Raw genomic sequence first — 23,456 nt, 5'->3', positions numbered from 1 at the left:
GAAACATTAATCTTATTGAGAATAAGCGTTTATACGGACTTTCTGGAGAAAAAAAAACAGGCGTTTGGGTTGAGAGAGTTTAAACTCGTCACCTGCAGCGCCGTATAGGCCCTAGATTGAATTCATCATATTTCAGTTTTGGGTAGCATATTCCATCCTATGTCATTTCATCTCAATATTTCAAATAAAGCTGAAAAACGTGACGAGGGCAATAACTATGACACCACTCCAGAGAATTTTTGTTTCAAGTTCAATGAAGATCATTTTATTTATCATTTCACAAAGTTATTCCACACAATGGTAATATATACACATATTTACATGAAGTATATTGACAAATATTTTGTCTAAAATACTGGTGAATATTCTATAAGAGGTTAAGTTAATTGCCTACAACTAAAAATTGAAATTAAAAACATGCAAGAAAGTTCTACTCTCCGTGGAAAAGATTTTTAGAAAACTATGTAACTAATCTATGTGAGATTCGTTACCTAATATTAAACGTGAATGATACAGTTTTTGTGTAATCCATAGTGATACATTTCAGTAAAGTAACCTAATTAAGATCTAGGTATCTTTTTCATAATTTCGTGGTTAATAAGGCACATGGCATAATTTCTTCCCCTCATTTCCTAAAACGTGGGTAACACCTTGCTCTAACATAAACAAAGAAAATAAATCACCTTTGAATCGGGCTTTGAAGTTCAAAAACAGTCCTGGATGAAACTCGAATACATATAGGTGCCCCAAAGATTTTTCTAGGCCAATTATATATATCGGATATATATGCACAACTTTTCGTAAAAAACAATCTTAATTGAAGAAAAAAAAATTATTCAAACAACATTTACCAAAGTTGGTATTACACATCTCAATATTTCAAATAAAGCTGAAAAACGTGACGAGGGCAATAACTATGACACCACTCCAGAGAAAAACTATCCAAATGTTGAACCCATTTCTATCAGGTTCGGTGTAACAATGTCACAGGTAAAAATGTCAGAAGTAGAAATGTTAAAGGTAACGAAAAACAGTTCTTTAATTAAAAGTCCATTTCATCTCTGATATTTTTACCTCTCATATTTTTACTTCTGGATATTTTTACCCCTGACAGTTTATACCTCTGACATTTTTACCTCTGACGTTTTTACAACTGACATGTTTACCCCTACAATTTTTACTTCTGAAATTTTACCTCTGACATTTCTACATCTGACATTTTTACCTGGTATGTAATGTACAAAATCAGTTCGGTGGGGGAATATCTCTAACACTTAGCACCCCTGAAGCTGCTGTTGCAGGGACACGTTTGGGGTTGAAATATTATTCTATCCGTGTGCATGAGTCAAATGGATGTTTCTATTAAAATAAAACAAATACAAAATTATCTCTATTTTTTTTAGAATTCCGAATGATTCCATAAAACATTTGTAAATACAACAGTTCTTTCGTCAGTATTGAAAATTATATATGCAGTATGTTGTGCACTCTGTATTTTGATTGAATTGCACAGCACTTGGTGGAAAGTATACAGTGAATGGCTTGCGTATTTCCCGACATAAACATCAATAATACTGCAGTAAATTTGGCATTTATTTGATAAAAATAGTGACTCCAATCTCATTGGTAAATGCAAATGAGATGTACAAGGAATTGTGAAAAGCTGATTTCTAGTTCTCAAAGTGTGTTGTACAGTACTTACAAGTGAATTTTTTTTAAAGTACAAGAAAAGAAAAAAAAATACGTGCAATTCTGGCTATGAAAAGACGGTATTTTAATGTTCATAATTACCTACCAGATTAACATTCTGATTAAATTAATACATACTCATACAAAGTTGGGGAGAAAATTTCTATATATGTGAGATGTAGGGCTAAAACTACCGACCAATAATACCGAAATATAATGTCCACTTTTAGAGTGTGTGGTATGGTGTCGCTCTTCTAAATCAAGTTTGGCAAGAACAACTTGGAGTTTAATACTCAAACACAGGTTGTATCACATCAATCATCATTTACATAAAAATGAAAATTGATAGATAACATTGAGCTAGAAAAATATGAAGTTAAACCCTAATGAAGTACACCAGTATCGTTTATTCGATAAAGCATGAGAAATATCATGACAACTGTATTGTTTGAGCAAGGAGTTTACAGCAGCGGCTCCCCCGGATTATAATCCCAAGTGTCATCCAACTTCTTCAAGAGTTCACGAACTTGTTTCGCCTATGACTATGGGTGCAACGAGGACACAGTCCTTCTTTCCAGAGTAAATGGTACATAATGAATAACTTGAAGAAGTAAACCTGGTGGAAAATTTTTAACAGATTGGTTCATACGATAATCAATATCTACAAAGTCATGTAAAAAGTCTGGAAGACTATCAGTTGAAGAGTACTGATTGGAGAATTCTCACCAAGTTCGGTTGCTAGTGATGGACGACTCAAGATACTGATCGCTTTGTGGTGTGGTGTACTCATAATTACAAGAATTCGAGAAGGATGTGGCTTGGGTATTGGAGGTACCACCAACTGTATAGTTGGTGCAGGAATAGGAATAAGGCGGCGGATTGGACGAACCCGAGCAAGGTTTACCGTCCCGTACGAGGACCGGTACGGCCACACGACGTGCTGAGTACTGGTCGTTGTTTTGCTGGTGCCTAGCCGCTGCGGCTGCGGCTGCGACGGCGGTCGCCGTTCCTAAATCAATGGTCTTAGTCTCGCGTTGTTTCTTGTTTTTGTAACGTCGGTTTTGGAACCAGATCTTGACTTGAGTCGGCGTAAGCTTCAGAACATTTGCCATCTGCTCTCGCTCTGGTGCTGATAGATACCGTTGCTGTTTGAAGCGACGTTCCAGCTCGTACACTTGGGCTTGGGAGAAGAGAACACGGGGTTTACGCCGTTGCCGGGCAGATTTGGGCGGCTTCAGCGTCGTGCTTGAAGGTTGTTGCTGCTGCTGCTGTTTTGCACAAGATGACCGCTTAATGTTATTTGATGAGTGTTTGCTGTCAGCAGACTGGAGGGTGTTACCTGTGTTACAAAAAGAAGGAAAAAAAGAGCAGCCAGTGTAATTACAGCTTGACGATGTCAATAGTAATGTCAATAACATGGAACTAGGCCTACACAATCATAATGGGATGGCCACCAAGGTTAATCATTAAAACAAGTTCGATACTGATGACATTTGGTTGTATATGAATGACAAACAACCATGCACAAATGACATGATAATTAAGTTTAAAAATCACTGTTTGAAAAAACATTTACATCTTAACTCTACACAAATTTTAAATACAAGTATGAATTATGTTCGAGGGGTCTACTCGCTATTTATAAGGACGGCTACTTATAAAAGACCGCTATTCATTTGATAAGGCGTTATGGATAGCGGTCCTTATGAATAATGGTCCATATGGATAGCGGTCCTTATGGATAGCGAGCTTGACCCATTTTCGATACTTCCATGGAAAATCATCAAAGTCTACTAATCATTGGACTGCGCCTTCAAAACCTTTTCAAATAATAAACACGACCTTTGCCTTATACTGATCCCATCTATCACTCATTGTGTAAACTAAACCCAGACAACTTAGACAATTAGACTAATTGATTGTCCAGAAATTCTATCACTCTCTCGTTAAACGGAAATTAATCCTTCGTAAAGAAGGTGGGCTGAACAATGAATGATAATCAGCGAGATAAAATAATTTGTGAATTTTCGAGAAAATCCGACCTTTTTTTGATGTTGTTGGGGGGGGGTATTTTGAATGTCATATGGGGGATCTTCGTCTATCAATATGTTATTTGTCATGCTTATGTGTGACGTCACATGTACATAACTCCTGCTTTTTACCCCTACATCACTCTAAATATCCCTAAATTAATGTGTAATATGTTTAAAGGAGGTATTTTAAAAACACTGAAATAGTGTGTCATGTTCGTGCAAGCGAAAATGGAAATCTCATCCATCTAAAACTATCACACATTATGGCCATTCTCAATTTTTTAAATCATAAACTTTTTTATTTTTGTCTAATCCCCCCCCCCCCACCACATCCACTCTCCCCCCTCATATTTTTCTACCTGCACTCTGATCCCAATCACAATCACAAATTGCAGGCTCCCTTATAAAGGGAATGCATGTCCCCCTTGATAGCAAGAAGCAAACGAATGAGAAGAGCTTGTCAGTTAAAGTTTTAGCGAAATCCGATGGAAAAGTGAAAAGTTATGAATAATTTATGAAGTTGCGGTCGATCAAAAAGAAAATGACATCTGTGTTACTTATTTCGGAGGTCCCCTCCCATTTGCTCTGTATTTAAATCTTTAACAAATCTGAAATATATTTTTTCCCTATGGAATTTTTTTCCATCAAACATGCACCCTACTTTTGATTAAGAAAATAGGAGGACCTCGAAAGATACGTCACAGTGTTGCCAATTTGTACTACATTGAGAAAACTTGAAACTTGAAACTTGAAACATTCAAATATTCATACATATTACATTTCTATTTTTAATCGAATATTGCTCAAACTTCACGAATTTGTTTCTCTTCTTTTTCTTCTTTTATCAATATAAGCTTTAATTACCAGGATGGACTTCCCCGTTAACGTTTTATATATAATTATATACAGTATATGTTTTCGTCTTAAGCATCCATATCCTGGAATGTATAACATATATATTAGATTACTTGGTTGATAAGACGTGACATGAAAGCTGGTCATGAAATGCCAATTAGCACATTATAATTAGCACAGTAACCAGGTAACTATCTAACATTACGTTTTTCAAAAGATTACAGCCGGCGCGCCGCGGCGTGGATCCAACCTTCATACAAAGTTGCTTTGCATGAAAAACAGAAGGCACAGAGAAACAGATTGGTAAAATCGGATATAACATTGAAATTTTAAATTGGCGAATGTGTAGTGTTGCTGTATCGGCTCTTCCATCTTCTTTAAATTTCAACAACGGAAACAAAACAGATGAATAAAACCAATAACTAAAATGTAAGTTATCAAATGGTATGAATGAATCTGAGGTTTTTTGTCTGTGGACTCTTGAGGACTACATGCAATCCATTGTGTTTTATTTCAACCCAAATGGAATCATTTTCCCCAATGACTTCAAAATGGTCACAGTCGAATGACAATAATATTCATTTATTTGAAATTCACATAGATCATGCATAGATTAAGTGATTTCAAATTACATTTAAGCTGCAGTCGTTAAGAAGTAATGACGAGATCGCTAGGCAAGCCGTCGCAAAAGATAGTACAATGATTTATCATAGCGTACAGTCAAAACATGCATACATCAGAAATGACAGATGTCTTCAGTGAATTATCAATTCCAAATTTGATAAAGGTAAAGGTTTAAAGTTCTCCTTAAAACTCTAAAATGTTGAAGCTAATATTGCTTCTCATATCAAGGAAATGCTCTGTGTATAATACCCACACCAGACCCAAACTTGACAGAGTTCTTAAATGGAACTCGATCGAATCTTCGAATGTTGTGACCGACTGTATGCTCAGGATTTGAGGTCAACGAAAAGCAGGGTTAGGTGTAGAAAATAATATAGAAAAGGGACTAGACAAATATTTGTAATCGTTATTACGATCAGTAGACTTTCATTTTCTTCACACGTTGGAGCTACAGTTAAAACATTAGGGAAGAGATATCGGCTGGGAAAGGATCTCAGTTTTCCTGTTCAAAGTCTGTGGTGCTAGGTGAACTCACAATGTCATTACCTCAAAGTTTATTGCCCGTTTTAATTAGGTGTTGTTCTATAGCCTCGCATCTACCTCAAAAACCTTTCTACCGATATTCTCTCTATAGTTTTATCCATATCCATGATTACTATCATTTTCACATCATTAACAGTGAATATCATGTTATATCATAATATATGTTGGACTTGTGTCAATGTATGAATGATAGTTTAATCAGTGGTGAATCCAGGTGTGTTTTTTTACGGTGAAGGGGAGCAGAAGTCTTTAAAGTTGTTGAAAACCTACACAAACAAAACAAACAAAACAAACAAACAAACGAAAATGTTTTTCACAACTTCTTCTGAGATGGGGTGGAGGGAGACATGTTTTTTATCATGGTGTCTTTAATTGTATTGCACTACATGTGTATCAGATTTTGTTCAGAAGGGGAAACCTTCCAGCCATTTAAACTTTCAAAGCTTACTTGAAAGCATTACTTTTTATGACTGTTTTACATGATAAAACATGACTCTATATGAAATATGTCCTGATTACGTTCAATATTGATTACCATAATTTTTATCATTGTGTATATTCGCGTATCAAGAAAATGATAAAAAGGGATTGAGTATGCTTGCTGTTGGCAAACAGTCAATGTGTGATGGGACACGAAATTAAAATTCATTAATCATTTATCACTATCATTATTATAATTAATGTTGTTGTTATTGTTATAGTAATGTACAGTTATTATTTTTCTCATTGTTATTGATATTGTGATTATGATTTCCGATAAACATTTAACAATCAGTGTAAATTCCATTTGGCATACTCTTTATCTTCAATTAAACAACTGTTGATGAATTAGATACCAGCTGGTGTTCAACCCCGAAACCAAATTAAAAATAACGCGAATATAAACCTTATTCGTAACACATGCCAATATTATTATACTTAGCCTATCAATAACGCGAGCCAAAACAAATTATAATTTTTGTTTATCCTACAGAAATATTGCGATATATTTCTTAAAGGATTACAGAAAGGAATATATAGATTACACTCAATCAGATTCGAAAAAGTGAATATTTGTATGTAACTATGTAATTTGCATTGATTCGTAAGTCTAGAACATATTTAAGTAAGAATACGTGGAAGAATTTTCCCCAAAAATTCCTTCCAAAATTATGCAAAGATTAAGAAAGGATGATAAGTTTAGCTCTTCAAAAGCTACCTTTCCAAAGTACGATTCGTGCAGAAATATATCTTCAGATTTATTCAAATCATTTTTGACAAGTAACAATTACGACACCTTGCTATATTGTAATCAAACGCTCACACGGTATAAGGCTATCCAGCAATGATTAAGGTCATCCGCCAGTGCTAAATATGAGAAACCTTTTCCAAAGTTGTAATAAATTTGTTCAGCTTGGTTTGTCACGGATGAAATGATCCAAGTCTAAAATGTGAACAACATCAACAATAACAAACGATGACTGTTTCCTTTAATAATTGGCAGGTCTACTGATATGAAACATTATGTACCCACTGTGTTGTCTTGCACGCTATCCCTCATCCCCAATTTGAAAGAAAATCATGAAATCATCTGAAAAATTCTTTAAGTGAGAGAGAAAAAAATACAACTGAGAGAAAGAAATTGAATGTAACAGATATCAATATATTCCACTAATCGTTAATCATATTATGGGAGTCGTTATTCACTAGAAGGTATATTTAAATATAATACTTTAGATTATTAAACAGAGATTCTGAATATTAAGAAGAGGAAAATGCGCAATAGAAAATTCAATGGAGATGCAGCTTTAACTATTGTAACGAAAAATAAATCACTTTTAAGCAGCCAGAAAATGAGAATTTGAAAGAGATAGATAGAGAAATGGAGAGTGAGAGATGGAAGGATTATTATTTGTAAAAGGAAGCCTCAATCGGGGCAATAACTTCCTGATACTGGCTGATTAAATAACATGTGAAATCGAAAGTGGCCTTATGTTCACCCTATTGTGGCACAAAACCGTAATTCGTTGAGAAACCCCGAGCTTTAATACACGAAAGATGATAATACAGGAAATTATAATGTCCAACCCAGTATCATTTCAATTAACAAAAGATATATTAGTTGTTGATATATTTTTCAAATTAGATAAGTGTTGTCATTGCATTTTTTACATAAAGGACAAGAGTGCTGAATGACGGTTCGAGATTGCAATCTTTGTTACCGTGTTACGGTATAGAACTGCATTGGTATCTTATAATAATTTCGTGTACAGAGTAATGACAATCGCTTATATTGCAGATGAACTGTAAGCTAGTAGCAAGCAATTATTGTAACAAACAAAAATTTAACATTATTTTCGAATTTTATTACAGCAAATCTGTGGTATTTTAGATTTATAGGCTACATTTTCTCTAAGGAAATTGCAAAGGCACAAATGGTATTATAGGCAAATTATACAAATTAGTACGGAGAGAAAGGAGATAGAGAGAGAGAAAGAGTGGGGAAGAGAGTGTGTTTGCGTATGTGAGTGTACATGTGTGTGTGCGTGTGTGTGTCTGAATGAGAGAAAAGGAGAGAGAGAGAGAGAGAGAGAATGATTAATAGTTGTACATAAGGCTCTTACCTGACTATATGTGGCTATTCTAGCTCCACAAGTATGCGCATGCCAACCATTTTCGCAAACTATAAATGGGTTTGAGTATGATAACTCACGGATAGCTTTAAAACATATACCCAATATCAACATTATGAATTCCCAGGTCATTATGACGCAATCGATCCTAAATTGATCACTTGCATGTCATATTTGTATTACCTTTAATCCTTTCTTTGCCAAAACGATAAAAACACGATGGTATGCCAAGAGCGCGAAGCACATCTCTAGAAATAACAAAGTTCGCCATCTCTTACAATAAGGATATAAGAAAAATGTTTTCTAAGCGAGATATAAAACAATAATAAAACGTAAAAATAATAACAATAATGATAGCGGAAATAGCACTGCTGATCATGTACATATATGCCTATCCTCGCATCTGAATAAATAATGATTTTTTTTTTCCAGGACTTGAAATAATACAATTTTCTTTAAATACAAAATGGAATCGTGCCATGAATATTTGTTAATTTAATTTCTTATGATTCTCAAAATTGAAACAGAAAACAGGGGTTCAACTTGAAAAGTCCTAGCGGTAGGCCTGTAATATTCTTCGTTAGTCAAAGTTATGGTATTAACTGTTAACTTTAAGGGGTATATAATCGTAGTCTTTTGTATAAGATCTACGGTCATACCACGTCATTTCACTTCACACTTGGAGGAAGATCGCCCATATTTGATGGCTTGGCTCAATTACTTTTGATACAGAGCCGTAACATGCAGATACATGAGAACATGTAGAAGGAAGAGTATACTACTGCAGACACTGAATGTTTTGTTTTTCTTTTTTGATTACCTTACACTATTTCCGAGGGAGAGGTTGAAAAGGGAAAGCCGTAAATTATTTAAATCAGCAACATGCCAAGTTGAAACGTTTCTGTTTTTTCTATTTGTAGCAATGTCACATTTACAAAAAGTGTCGGTAATTGGAATGAAAACGTCTATTTAACCCTTAAAGGGAAAGGCAACCGTGAAAGCACGCTGCGTAAGAGGAAAGCAGAAAAAATCTGAGAAGTAGACTGCTAAAAGTTTGAATGAAATCGGAAGAGATGAGAACGGTATTCATTTTATTCACTTGTATTCGCTATAGGTGAACTTTAGGTGAATACAGCTCTTCCAATTGGCTGAATAAAATGTATCTCTGTGATGTAGTGGCGAACAACTTTCCTATTTGTTCAAACACACAAAATGACTAAACTGTCAATTATTCGCAAATGCATATCTCAAGAGGTTCTTTTCTATTTGGAGGAACTATAAGCATATGCTTTCGTGAATATGTTTTGAGTAGTGCCCCGAAGGAGAAGGCATTCATGAGAAAAACAGAAACATATAATATTTGTGTACACGATAAACAGGAGAGTTGTTCGCGAATATGTCACAATCCATTGACCAAAATGCCATTTTGAAATTCACATAGATTTAGTGATCCCATGATTATTTTAATCACTCATAACTTTCTTATTATTAGTCCAATTTATAGACCAATTTCGCCATTCCGTTTATGATATTTTTCTGATTTCATGCCAATGAACTTATCACAAGGGCTTTAATTGCATGGTCTGTGTATATCTGTACGATGACTTCATACTATGACCTGGCTTACATAGCTAAGAGCGCAATTAAGCGAGTATTGTGTAAACAATGAACCTCATCAAACCCTTGGATTAAAGAGTTTTTAACAGAAGTAGAAGAAAATGTCTTCCTCCTTTTTATAAGTAGCTATGATCACACGTTATGTGCTTGAAGGAACCCATGTAAAATGTGGAATGAAATGACAGTTGAATGCTTAAAAGCTTTTGATCGTTGATATATTTTGATCGTTGTCTATATCTATGTTTATTGTTTATAAAATTGTTAAAAAAATGTTTATATATAAGATGCAATAATGTTTTTAAATGATGATCAGGCAGTATTGATGGTACAAGTTAGTGCACGGTCGAACCGCATCTTTGAAAATATGTGGTCATATCTATCTTTCTAAATAATCCAAAACGAATACGTTTGGTTGTATAATTAAGAATTGATATACTCTGATTCCAATATATACCGCTTGTAGACAGAGGCGTTCTTTCCAAAGTAGAGGAACCATTAAATCTATATAATATTTTTTAAAGAAAACAATTTTTTTTTCACGCAATAATCGGTTTCACAGCGCTTTACATAGAATAAACGTGTGAAAATCAGATAAACAAATAAGGATTCAAATGCTTCTTAAAATCTGCCTAGTAATCAGATATATGTCTAGTAATTAGATAAGTCTAGAGAATAAACTTTTATTATGGTACATGAGGAACATAAACTGAATAATAAGACAGCGTGTTTATCAAGCTGTGAGGCGGGATATCGAAGATCCTTCCTTCGTTCATATAATTCACAGCAGCGGTGTTTATACAGATTAAAAGCAAGTAAGGTAGAGCATTTGTTAGTTCCATTAAGAAACGAGCGTGTTTATTTTTCACACTTTTGGCGATGTCTTTGACCCCGAGTGGAAATCTGCGAAGCTCGATTTTTTTTTTCTTTTTAACGAATGACCTGTTGAAAATTATTGTGATCGAAAAGACTTTGCGAAAAGACTCAACTAAAGGGCAATTTCAATACCTTAGTTTGTATGCCAATCCCATTTAAATCATGTTCAGATTACGTGACACGCCCTTGTAATGTACGCACATTCATGGTCGATGGACAATGCTATTGGAATTGCCTCAGGCTGGTTTTTCGAAAGGCTTAGCATCCGCGTTATAGCACGCGTTTCTCGTCAGACTTATTCACTCCATCATTCCATTCAAGCGTCTTAATTAATTTCTCTTTCTCGGTCGATTGGTCGTTAAGCAACACTTAACGAGCTAGCTTGGTTTGGATACGTGTTTTTCTTTTGGTATGAGACCATGACTCGTTTACAATCCATGATAATTATGGAGGGAATGTATTGTTTAGGATTTATTCGGAGTAGTGTTGGATGGAAACAAAAGTCAGAGAAAATGAGCCCCTCATTCAAAACGACACTTATCTTAGAATGAATGCATCTGCAAAAGTCATCTAATGTATCATAATTATGTTATAGAAAGTAACAAGTATGTAATGGAACGAATGATCATTCTAAGCCATACCACGGAACAATTGAGCATAAATTGCGCTTGGAAGACTGTTATTGCGTCTAGGCCTGTATTTGTATTCATGGCGAACCCATTAAATTTTAATTATGGTAATATTAAACACACAGCCAATGTAAATATAATGGTTTATCTTGGCCCTAGTTTGGCCATATGAACTTTCATTACCCAAATACAGATTTACAAAACGTCCTTTTTTTCTTCTAGTCATTAAGGCAAGAACTCTGAATTATGATTAGAAAAAAAGATAAGAATATACATTTTGATTTGATAAAACGATTTAAAACGCCGACGAGGTTACCACTGAACGATTAGATTGATTAAGTTGCATTTAGTTATCGACAAAGTATATGTATGAAATTATACTTAATTATGAATACCAAGAGTAAAACACTGCCATACAGGTACGTGAGCATGTGCGTGTGTATATGATTATTTATGAACTTATCCATTTGAGACATATTTGTTTGAATAATAAGTTCAAGTTTATGTGTACGCTTCTTCTTGGTCGAGGTAAGCAAGACTTATTTCTAAGATGTGTTTCGAATTTTTTATGTTAGCAAGTAATTGATTGATGTAAATGTGTTTGTATTAGAGAGTCAGCATAAATGCAAAAATTGTGAAAAGGTGAAAAGAAAGTTGATATATTTGTTAAAAGAGGTGTGATTTTAGGTAATAACTATAATGTTAAGCATTGCCCAAATGGTGCGTCTAATTTCTACAGTGTAATAATGTAGGTGATGAATACGCTGATCTCGCTCTGTTGTGGCGCCCTGTTTGACTGAGCTGAAGCGCCTCTAAGTGGCCGAAACCCAGAGCGGTATAGTTTAGAGATCTTGCGTTACAAATTATAATTAAGGTTGAAATTACAGTTAGACAGTTATGTTAGCGTAAAGATTATGATATGATATCGATTACGGGTTAAATTATGGAATGATGTCATGGAAAGCTATTATTTCAACGTAGAAATTTGAACTGGGTAATACCACTTGTTTCTTTTAATTAGTTTTACTTTTCACTGTAATTATTGTTGACCTGTCGACCTTTTTTTAAATTACACTTCATAAACAGATGATTCAAGTTATTGATTGAATACACATAAATTAATTATGCAGAGGATTTATTGTATCCTTCAATATGAAATATGTTATGTGAACCTACAAATATCAATTAACATCATTGAAATATTTTTTAAAGGGAATGATGGTAAGGAGGAAGCAAACATTTTTCCTGCCATGAGATTGTATTCATAAATGATGCAATGTTCCAATTTATAGTGCTAGGATATTTCTGATGCGTGTACACACATGTGTTTCTCTTCTGTTCATACATTTGTATTTGACTGTCCATGCGTTGTTCAGTGGGTGGAGATGTTGATGATTCGGTGGTCAAGAAGGGTGATTGTCTGCTAGCCAATAAACCGTATACCACAGTACTGTACTTCACCGTCACCTTGTAGCACTTGTTCGAAGTGGGTTCCCTAACCTCGCCCCACCCAAAATACTTGCCCTTGGCCCCATCTACAGAGGTAATTCATACATTGAAATGCCGTGTTATTTAATAGTTTATTCTGTTAATATATGCGTGTAAATGAAATTATGAATTTCTTAGTGTTAAGTTACAAATGTATTAATTCATTATATATGCATGAAATTAAAACAGTTGTCAATGATTTGGTCTTCCGTAAAGAGTGTTGAAGTAGTAACTAGATGTGTTTGTTTTCTTTAAGTAATTAGTGCAGACTTCAGCGGAAGACCGCTTTTTTTTAAATACTATAACACTCTTGTAATTTGAATCGCTATATTCTAGTGCTCTCCGGCTGAATATGGGAAATGAATAAACAAGTAGATAACTAAATAATTAGTTTCGATGATTTATTATTACAATAATCACGACAATAATAACAACAATAAAATTATTTATTACCATCATCGTCTGGATCATTAAAACACGCTTGATATTTTCGCGATTTTTCTGTATAAGCCTATCATGAACTCTGTACTTGCGTTGTATAATCAAAGCATTCTTTTCTCATCTTTCCAACGAAAGACCCAGTGATGAGGCCTGTTCGATATCTCGAACGACAGCCACGGCGAGGGAAGTATCTCTAAAACGTCTGGATAATGAAACACGTCAGTACAAACTTTCGATGGGAGCGAGAGTTAAAGGGCTTCGATATTAAATACTTCAAACTCGCTCACATAAGACACGCCGAGGAGCTTCTTTCTATAGGCGCGCGTGGGGGTGCTCCGACAAAATATTGCTCAGGCGAAAATAGCTTTTGTATTTAATTTATTGAAAATATAGCATCGGCAGCATGTGTACGGTAAGGCTAAAGATTGAAGTTGGGCTTCAGGGTATTGGTTTAATAAACTTTATTCATGTACAATTTTTATGTTATATTTTGATAAACGCATTGCAATAAGGATGTCGGTGAACTTATACTTACGACGGTCTCATCAATACCCAGTTTGTGTTTAAGGGTGAGGAGTAGAATTAGGTGTGGTGTTTTTTGTCAAGGGTTGAAAGTAAGAAGTTGTTTATTTTGTCGAAACTTGACCACGAGGAAAATCACGAAAAAATTCACTAGGAAAATATTTATTGCCACCGGAGCATGATTCGTACAAATTAATGACAAACCCGAAATCAATACCAGTCAACCAAATAACATTCGAAATCGCAGCTTCATTAATGAAACAGTTTTGTTGAGCAATAATAATATAACAATTTGGTTTATCGAGGGAAGTCCCATCAAAATCAGTTGTTCCCAAGAGGACATTGTAATTACTATCACCCCAACAGTTGCGAAGTACCCATTGAAACATGGGGGAGTGGCAAAAGTGGATTAATGTCTTGTAAAAGGTAATTTCTGGGTTTGGATTCGAACCCTCAACCATTGGAATGAGTGGGTCAACACCTAAAACACCACAACACCTCAAAAGCATTTAACAGATGAGATTATATCCAATTTTACTACTACTATCTTATGGATGTAGGATAAGTATCTTCTATCCATGTCTCATTCTTGATTACATTCCATCGTTTTAGACTTATAAATCATATGTAAATCTGTAAGGATCATCATAAAATGAATAATTGTCGTAAATGCCTATCAGTGAATGTCGGTGTCACACTTGTATTAATGCATAATGATAACAAGCTCGTTCTCATTCTGTGTATGAAATAAATAAACAGCATCAGCTTATACAAGTATGAGTAATAACATGTATGCAAGTATGAGTTACATATTAACAAAAACAACGACAAAAATAACGATCATAGTTGCGTCTTATTTGAAGAAAAATATATTTGGATCAACGATATCGTTATTATATTTCAAAAATGCAATGCAGTTTCCAAATGAAAACTTAATCTTCATATTGAATCCTTGTGTAATAAATCATCTGTTGTTCTTTTCATATTTTTTTTGCGCATGCGGAAGAAAGATATACAGAAGCGGTCTTATTTTGTAAAGATCATTATTATTCCACGAATCTTGTATATTGTGCTCATGAGAAGAACCAGAACAAACAAATTGCAAAAAGTAACTGTTAAACATTCGATCTTGGAGTTATAATGTCAAACTACAGCCACAGAGAGATGAAGAGAGAGCGAGAGAGAGAGAGAGAGAGAGAGAGAGAGAGAGAAAAATATATATTCTAAGATTTCTCAAAAGTATGACATTTAGTGAACGTGTTATTATAATCATAATATAGATGCCCTTGTCCACAGGATGACGAAGATGTGAAAAAGAGAAACAATTCTCTGTTCAGACTCTAAATGATAATAATTGTGTATGAAAGTGTACAGTATGTTTTCTTTTATTATTATTCCGAATTCTATCATTATTCATGTTTCATTCAGCCACAAGGAATACAGCTAAATACTGCAAAGTATTCACACTTTGAGAAAAAAATGCAACACTGGATCTTTAAGTTTGCTATAGATAAGCGCTTACGACCACCCGTATGTAGATTGGCTTATCACAGGCTTACAATGTCGAGAATGAAAGACTCCATGCTAACCATACACTTTTATTTATTTTAGAAACCCAATATATAATATATGACTATTTGAAATTAGAGATAAAGGGCGTATTTATGCCGTCACGACTTTTCGTGGACGATGGTTGAAATATAATCCTAGGCGGTTGTGACCACGTAATCACTGTTCTTTAAACAACTTGTATATGCCTGGTATTAGCGACTTTTTAATAATTCAATTTCCCTTGTTGTCAATGCTAGGTTTGATTTTTTGATGTTTTGCGAACAAAGTCTTCATATCTTTATATCTTTATATGTCGTTCCAATAGATCTCCTCAAGAATACAAATAAAACATGTTTTGGCGATCAAATTTAAAACATGGCGGCACTTGAGTATTGGTAATACAGGAATCAGAACCCGTATCAATCAGTGGACAAGTAGTCAGTCTGCTAATAAAATGTTCGTCCTCCTAACTCGCAAGAAGAAACAAAAAATCTACCAGCCTAGTGAAAATTACTTTCAGCTTTCCTCATCCATTCCATAATGGAATGTGATAGGTATTCATTACAGCACTATTTAATATCATTCGACAATGTATTGATTACAAACTAATTGCTTCATTAGAAAACACATGGACAAGTAAAAACATATATATATATAAAACAATGGTGAAATCAATCTTGAAGATATCTCAAATTAGCTTGTCTATGCTAGAAAAAAAAATGATATCTTTAAGTGCTCATGATTTACAAACTGTTATAATATGGCTCTTGATCAATCTCCCAAATTATAAACTCCAAATCAAGTGCTTCCATATGTGAATAAAAATGCAATTGTTCTCTGCCCCCCCCCCCCAAAAAAAAAGCAAGAGATGCGACGATATTATTTCGGGTTTAAATGATCGATTGAAAATGCCTCCTTCACTTTCGGAAATTGTCCACTCTATGCTGCATGGATGGGCTCATTCATAACTTTGAAGTATTTGTTTATAAAGCACTAAACGGCTAACGATAAATGTAGTGCACGTCAAGGGTCCTCTGAATGCACTAGACGCGGGACGGACACGCGAGTGGATTTACAAAGAAGACAGTTACGGGAATACACTTACGGTAATCGAACGCTTCCTATCTTTAAATACACGTAGGTATTTCACCGATAAAAAGAATAATATTTTAAGCTTTGCATATATATATATGCTAAATCGCCGATTTGAGTACCACGCATGAACCTGCTATCCAATTATTTAAATATTAAACAAAAATGAATAATGATTTTAGGCCTAGATGGAGAAGAAAAAAAGAGATCGGCTTTTCCTTTACACTGTATGTCAATGGAGTATTCATAAATGGATTACGCGGGGAGGGGTGTCGAAAGCTATCCTCTGTTGACCAACTGCAACCCCCCCCCCCTTAAGCTTGATAAAGGGGAGGGGCGTACGCCAGTTTCACCCTATGCTGGATACGTTATTTTTGTTTTGCTTTACTTTATATTCAATCGTTGATATCCGATTCGGCACGAATAGCAGGTAATACGAATAATTTGGTAATTGATATACTTTGTTTTTTAAATGCAAACAAGTCAATTAGGCTTTATCAAATCATTCAGAAAATTTTGGGGCAGACATTTATTTTTTTAAGAACATTTCTACGGGCGTAGCTGAAATTTAGTTCCACTTATTCCACTTATCATTTAAAAAGAAGTAATAAATAAAATGTTATGGGCCCAAAGCCGCTGTGCTTATTTGGCTCTTATTAATAACCCCAAGGTCTCCCAATTTACCACTTGATGAAAATAATCGTTATCGTTTCAAAACTGAATCGCTCAACGGTTCCTTGTAAATAATCTGATGCATGTGTCGGATTGACATAGTTCGGTTTACAGTTAACAACTAAATTATTCATATACCCTTACATTTGTAATTTGTTAAGTATGTTGAAAATTTGATTTTTCCCGATTTATGCTTCTTAAGAGTGCGACTTGTTAAATCCGATACATCTAAAACTATTCAACCAGTCCACTTTTCATTCTTGAGTTTTAAAAACAAACATCAAATTTACAAGGGCTGTGAATCATTCAGTTGTTCACTGCAAATTATTCTGTATTTATCAAAGTAGATATTCTTCCTGATCACCATTAAAAAAATAACTATTTCCCAAATTGCGTGATTCAGAGATAAACGATAATGGAGTAATAACACATGCACCTTAAACTAAACTGTTTTATCTATTAATTGACAGCTTATAATAAAAACTGTATAACATGAGGATTAAGTTAATGACGTCATTATAATTTTCAAATATCGTAAACATCTCATTTGGATGTATTGGCCGTGGACACCATATCTTGTTGTATTAAATCATTAATCCCTACCTCTCCCAATACCCTTCACCCTCATTAAATAGTAAATAAATTTAAATGAATTCGAATAGATAAATAAGTAAATGAATACAACGAAAATATAAATTATACAAAAACAAACGAAAGGTCGTGACCCAAACATACACCATGTACCTGAGTTGTTAGCCTCCATGGTATTTTATACTAACAACAGTGACATCTTCAAGCTATGCGTTAATCGAAACAATATATACATATTTTGCTTGTGAGATATTCCAAAGAGTGTAATGATGTAGGCCTACCCTACTATAATTTCCATACGGATTTTGTGTGTTTATATGACAATGATTCCCGCAGGTCATTACCATTATCATGCAAATTAAATAAGGCAAAATCACGACATGAAACTAGATAGACCTCGGTATATAATGAGATACCAGTAACCTAAGATGCCAGAAGTATGTAATATCATCATTCTCATTTCCATATACATCGTTCATTGAAAATACATCTCCATGCATAGGCCTACTGTTGTATTAATCGCGGAATATATACACGTATACACGAGAATATGCCGTGAATTTGATGACAGGATGGAACTCCTTTTTATATAAAATGATGATAATTATATTGAATAATCATCTTATCAGTATCAATTTACATTCATCTCCAAGTATTTTGTTTGAGTGCTATCAAAATGTTTGTTTTTTTATTTCCTTCTTGGAATCTGATTAGAGACCATTTACCATCTACAGAAAAGGATAAATGATGTGAATTTCATTAAATCCACCAAATTATAAATTAAATATATTACAGTAATTGAAATAGCTTTTAATGACTATACATACAACAAACAATTGGTTGCATCAGCATACCTTGGTAACAAGTAATGTGTGATTCGATTTAAATAATAGATTAAGTTAAATTAGTGTTTTGAATGAAGCAAACTCTAATTCTTATTTTTGTTTTGTCCAATATGGCATTTTCTACGATCATCACGGAATAAACGTGTCTAAAAGTATCAAGGGTAAATATAATATTGTCACACATTCAAGTTCAAAATTTGATCTTCAATTATAGTTTCCAAGGTTAGTGAAAACAATTCAAGGATCCAATAATAATGCCTGGCCTAAGATTTGAGAATGATAAATTACGTTATTTTTTGGGTGTGTTCCCAACAGACGTAAATTTAAATTTGAAATATAGAAATAAAACACGCGGGAAGTTAGTTGTGGAATAGCTAAATAAGATTAAAGGAACTCATTTAGCAGCTATGATTAAAACAATTTTACGACGGTGAATTTCTGTAGAACTTTGAAAGGAATTGATTAATTTGATCATACTGTATTTCACGATGCAATGTCTCCTGAGAATATAGTCATTTTCTTTATTTTCCATTCAACTATTGATATTCATAAGGCCATAATTATATGAAGCATTAAACGTTGAAGCAGTAAAAACAAATGTTTTCAGTTACATTCTATATTTGTCCGTCACTTTGAAGGGGAAAAAAATAATTTGTATACATGTATGTACATCTAAATTAAATGCAGATTAACATTTTCTTTTAAATTTGTTATACCCCTGACCCTAACGCATATTCAAATGAAGGAAAATTGAGAACGAGAGAGACATGAAGACAGGGCGGAATTATAAGGAGGGGAGAAAGAGCAGTAGGGCCATTGGAAGAGGGTGTGATAGAGAGAGAGAGAGACAGACAGAGACAGACACAGAGAGAGGGGTAGAGAAAGGAGACGAACATCAGAGAGCTTTTACGTGAAGGACAATTCTTGGGTGTCCGAAGCCGACTGTCTCGCCCGTCCATCAAGCGCGCAAGACGAGTTATCATCCGCATCATTCTTACACGCTTATTAAGCAGTACCCAAACAGATTTACCGAAGGCTTCCATATTAGATTAAATACTCCTGTCAACTGTCACATTTCTCACTCTTTTAAACAAAGATTGATTCAACATGTTGCACATTTTCTCTTTCTTCCTTTTTCAACCCAAATGTGACTTTTCTGTTTTGATCTGGACAGGCGCTCAAATGAATACATAATAATGTTCACATGAATGAATGAACAAAACTGTAATGTTTTCAACTTTTTTTCAAAGATCTCTTTAAGGAAACAATGTGCCTTTCCAAAATTACCATAATCTGTATAATGCCTTTGCGAATATTTGACATGCAGCATATTTCTTCATTAATTCTTTAAACACAACCTACTTTCATATTCTGCCAATGGCTACTGTTGAAGATATTGTTTTCATGTTGTTGTTTTTTTGTTGTTGTTTTGTTGTTTTTTTTTGGGGGGGGGGGGAGAATAGAATATGGAAACATTGAAAGGGTAGAAAGGGTTGTAATCATCATTCGATTCGTCGCCTCTAAATGTGAATATATTTGTGTAGCATTTTACACTTTCATTGTCAAATCTTACCTGATTTCCTTTCTGTATTGTATAATATAAAATCGTTGTCTTTAAAAAGAAATCAACCCCAAATTATTATAAATTCTAATAACTCACATTTCACTAATAATAATACATGTCAAACTACTAATTGCTTCAAAGAGACGGCAGTATGTTTAAATGCAATTTATCTGCCAAATCATAATTGTAATACGAGCTTATCTTCACGTACCATATTCTTTTTTTAATCGACATTGTCTGTTTTGAGAGGAAATCATTGATGAAAATGTGGGTAAGTTAATCTTTAAAAGGGCAACATACTTTGTGGCGAGTAGACACGCGATATAGATCATTCCTAGAAATCCGAGGTGGTGGTAATAACAGGTAAAAATAGTAGATTTATAAGCTATCCCTAACAAAAATTTGAAAACACAGGGGGCTTTGCATTGGCTGGTTTACTTCGCCAATCGGTGAAGTATAAAAAAAAAGGTAAGAAAATGTTTGAGCATGCACATGAGCCTCAACATAACGTTTTGAAAACTAACCGATAAAGTAATCTAATCCATGTCCGGTATGCCGCTAATTATTTTTCTTCAATATTGAAACATTCGATGATTAATATTATCTTTAATAACCGATGAGCCTTTTTATAATCAAGAGTATCGTCTCTGGCTATAACTTAAGTAGGCCTATAACTTGTTTTTGGAGGTCAAACTTATCGACAAATTTTAAAAAAACGGAGATTATTCATGTTTAATTTTGAGTTGTCACCGACCACGTTGGGCCTTAAGTCCCTATTAAGTTTAAACTGCAAGTCGAAGGATTCTCAAAACAGATTAAATATCTAGACATCATTTATTTTATTTTGTTGCTGGACAAAATTAACCACGGACATGACTGAGAGCGAGGATATGTAGGTATATTATTGCGAAGGAAAATACACGATTTCACATCAAGAATTTACTTGACACGAATATACAAGGACATGCGATTTAAGAAAATAAGATATTTATCTACCTGGATTAGTGTTGGGCGCCGTATCGTCTCCACCTATCTCTCTGATGTTTATATCGCCTGTCGTGTCGGGGTGGAATGAACACGGTGTCCCGTTGGAAGCAGCCGTTACCGGAATAGGCACGGAGCCATGCTCCACGGTGTGAGGATCCCGCGGCTGGGTCGGGTAGATTGCGTTCGGGGCTCCAGTGTAGTCGCAGGGGGGAGGCATGGAGCCTGGATCGGGGAGCATACAATCTTCCTGGAGCCCGCAGTAATAGCTAGAATCCATGGGCAAACCCTGTTGGTAACCGGCCGTCTGCCCGCGGTACGGCGGCTGCTGCTCCGCTAAATTCAAGATGCTTTTCACCGAAAACGACGACGGGTTGCCCGGGAACATACCGGTTGTGAAAGGAGGCACGAAGGTCTGCATGTACGACATATTCAAATCCAAATTTAAAACTCAATTAAAAAACTATAAATGAATGTATGATAATAAGCCGCCACACGCGGGCTGGAAAAGTTTGTGACGTTGATATGCGTGTGGTTTGGAGAAGAGTAGCGAGGTTGAGTTTTTTGATCGAAAACGTTTCACTCTCATCCCGTGTCAATCTTTGCCGAGACACTGTCGCATCACACGAATAAACATTTACGTTCACTTATCAAGGGTCTTACAATTGTGATAAAACAGACCATTAGTGTTTGAAAAAAAGTGGGGCAGTTCTTCTTTAGGAGACAGTTTGACGGGCGGGTGGGTCGAACCATTAAACAAGACAGGGGTCGGCTCTGAACAGGCATCTTCATCGAGGTCAGCTGTGGTGGGCGATCCGTGGTGTGTCGTGTCTATACCAGTGAGACAAAATAGCATGTGGGGTAACCGGGGGTGGGGAGGGGTATACCCCCTGGAAATAGCGACGAAAATCCCCACCCACCCCCGAATTTCCATCAGCCCTTGAGAAAGAAAGCAAAATTGTTATGCTTTAAAGATTGGATGATGATTATTTTTTCTCTCTTCCGATAATCTCCATATTTTAGCCACACCCCTTTTTATTACTTTCACCTACTTCGCCTCAATCGTTGGTAATCGTCGGTAATAGCCGCTGATTGGGTGAGCAATCCATATAGCATAGCGTTCTATTTACACTTTTATGTGTTTAGACAAGTCATGTTGCTGTATTGTAATTATTTCATTGGGTAGAGACTTGTTTTAACTTTATAATTTGTATGTACCTTTTAGTGTGAAAAATATTTGAGAGACAAAGAGATACAGGAAGAGACAGAAAGAGGCACAGAGAGAGAAGGGGTGGGAGAGACTATCGGAGAGATAAACAGACAGAGAGAGATTAAAAAAGGGAGAAATGGGGAGAGAAATGGTGCTGAAGTTGTAAATGGCATTTCTAAAACAAATTGTGAAATAGTGATTTTCTTCTTTAAACAAATTACAACTTTTTTAATTCAATAAGATATGAAATTATAGGGAAACATTATAAAGATCGGGATGTTTTGTCCTACTGGACAGTATTGTTAGATTCATCAACTTGAAAGGAACCTCCACGAATATAATTTATACCAAATCATTGTAGGGTAGATACACATGTGTTGTGGTCTGGTGGATGCGTCGTCGGACTGTGGATCGCATGGTTCGCGGTTCGAACCCCACCTTGGCACTAATGTCCTTTGGCAAAGCATTAATCTAAACTTGCCACACCCAGGTGTTAACTGGTTACCGGTAAGAAAGAATTCCTTGTTACTATATGAGCAGAGCCAGAGTACTTTTAGAGCGCCTTGAGCACCTTGCATGAAAGATATGTGCGTTATTATGAATCCTTTTTTAATAAAAGATCACGAATTGGATTTCTTGGGGGGAAAAGGCTTTCATATAGCAAATTCAGGGATACGGATTGTATTTTAATGTCATCCAAGAGTAATCAAGAAATTCAAAGTAAGATCTTTAAAAAAAAGTGAGATTAAAATATTCCAGCTTTAAACTGCGTCAATGAACATGATAAACGAAAAAGATCCTTCTTCATTTCCATTTGCTCTTGTGAATATTTCTCTCTCTCTCTCCACTCCTCTCTTGTTCTTTACCTTATCACTGTCGCCCCTCTCGCTCTTTCTTTCTATCGTCTCTATTTACCATCCCTTCTTTTTTCATTAATTTCCCCCTCGCTATTTGTCTTCCACACTCTTTTCTGTTGCGATGATATTCCTACAACAGCGCTCCATTTGCAAGTTACTTTTTA

The 23,456-nt window shown here is 35.0% G+C and overlaps 1 protein-coding gene across 1 annotated transcript; it reads right to left on the bottom strand.

Annotated features, from left to right (window-relative positions):
- Positions 1 to 1,403: 1,403 nt before the first annotated feature.
- LOC577823 (homeobox protein Nkx-2.5) lies at positions 1,404 to 22,020 on the bottom strand. Its single transcript, XM_778030.4, has 2 exons — positions 21,238 to 22,020; positions 1,404 to 3,028 (listed from the first exon to the last, which is right to left on the bottom strand). Exons 1-2 carry the CDS (start codon positions 21,653 to 21,655, stop codon positions 2,412 to 2,414), a joined length of 1,035 nt encoding a protein of 344 aa, XP_783123.1. The 5' UTR covers positions 21,656 to 22,020; the 3' UTR covers positions 1,404 to 2,411.
- Positions 22,021 to 23,456: the final 1,436 nt, after the last annotated feature.

The sequence above is a fragment of the Strongylocentrotus purpuratus genome, unplaced genomic scaffold, assembly GCF_000002235.5.
Source record: "Strongylocentrotus purpuratus isolate Spur 01 unplaced genomic scaffold, Spur_5.0 spur5_scaffold_15, whole genome shotgun sequence".
NCBI classification, from domain to species: domain Eukaryota; kingdom Metazoa; phylum Echinodermata; class Echinoidea; order Camarodonta; family Strongylocentrotidae; genus Strongylocentrotus; species Strongylocentrotus purpuratus.
This window is presented reverse-complemented; position numbering and strand designations above follow the sequence as displayed.

What these genes read in the sequence shown, in the direction of transcription:
- LOC577823 (XM_778030.4), bottom strand. Translation starts at nt 21,655, where the DNA reads ATGTCGTACATGCAGACCTTCGTGCCTCCTTTCACAACCGGTATGTTC. An exon ending in GGCGCCCAACACTAATCCAG is followed by an intron (nt 3,029 to 21,237) that starts GTAGATAAATAT and finishes TTTGTAACACAG; the next exon opens with GTAACACCCTCCAGTCTGCT.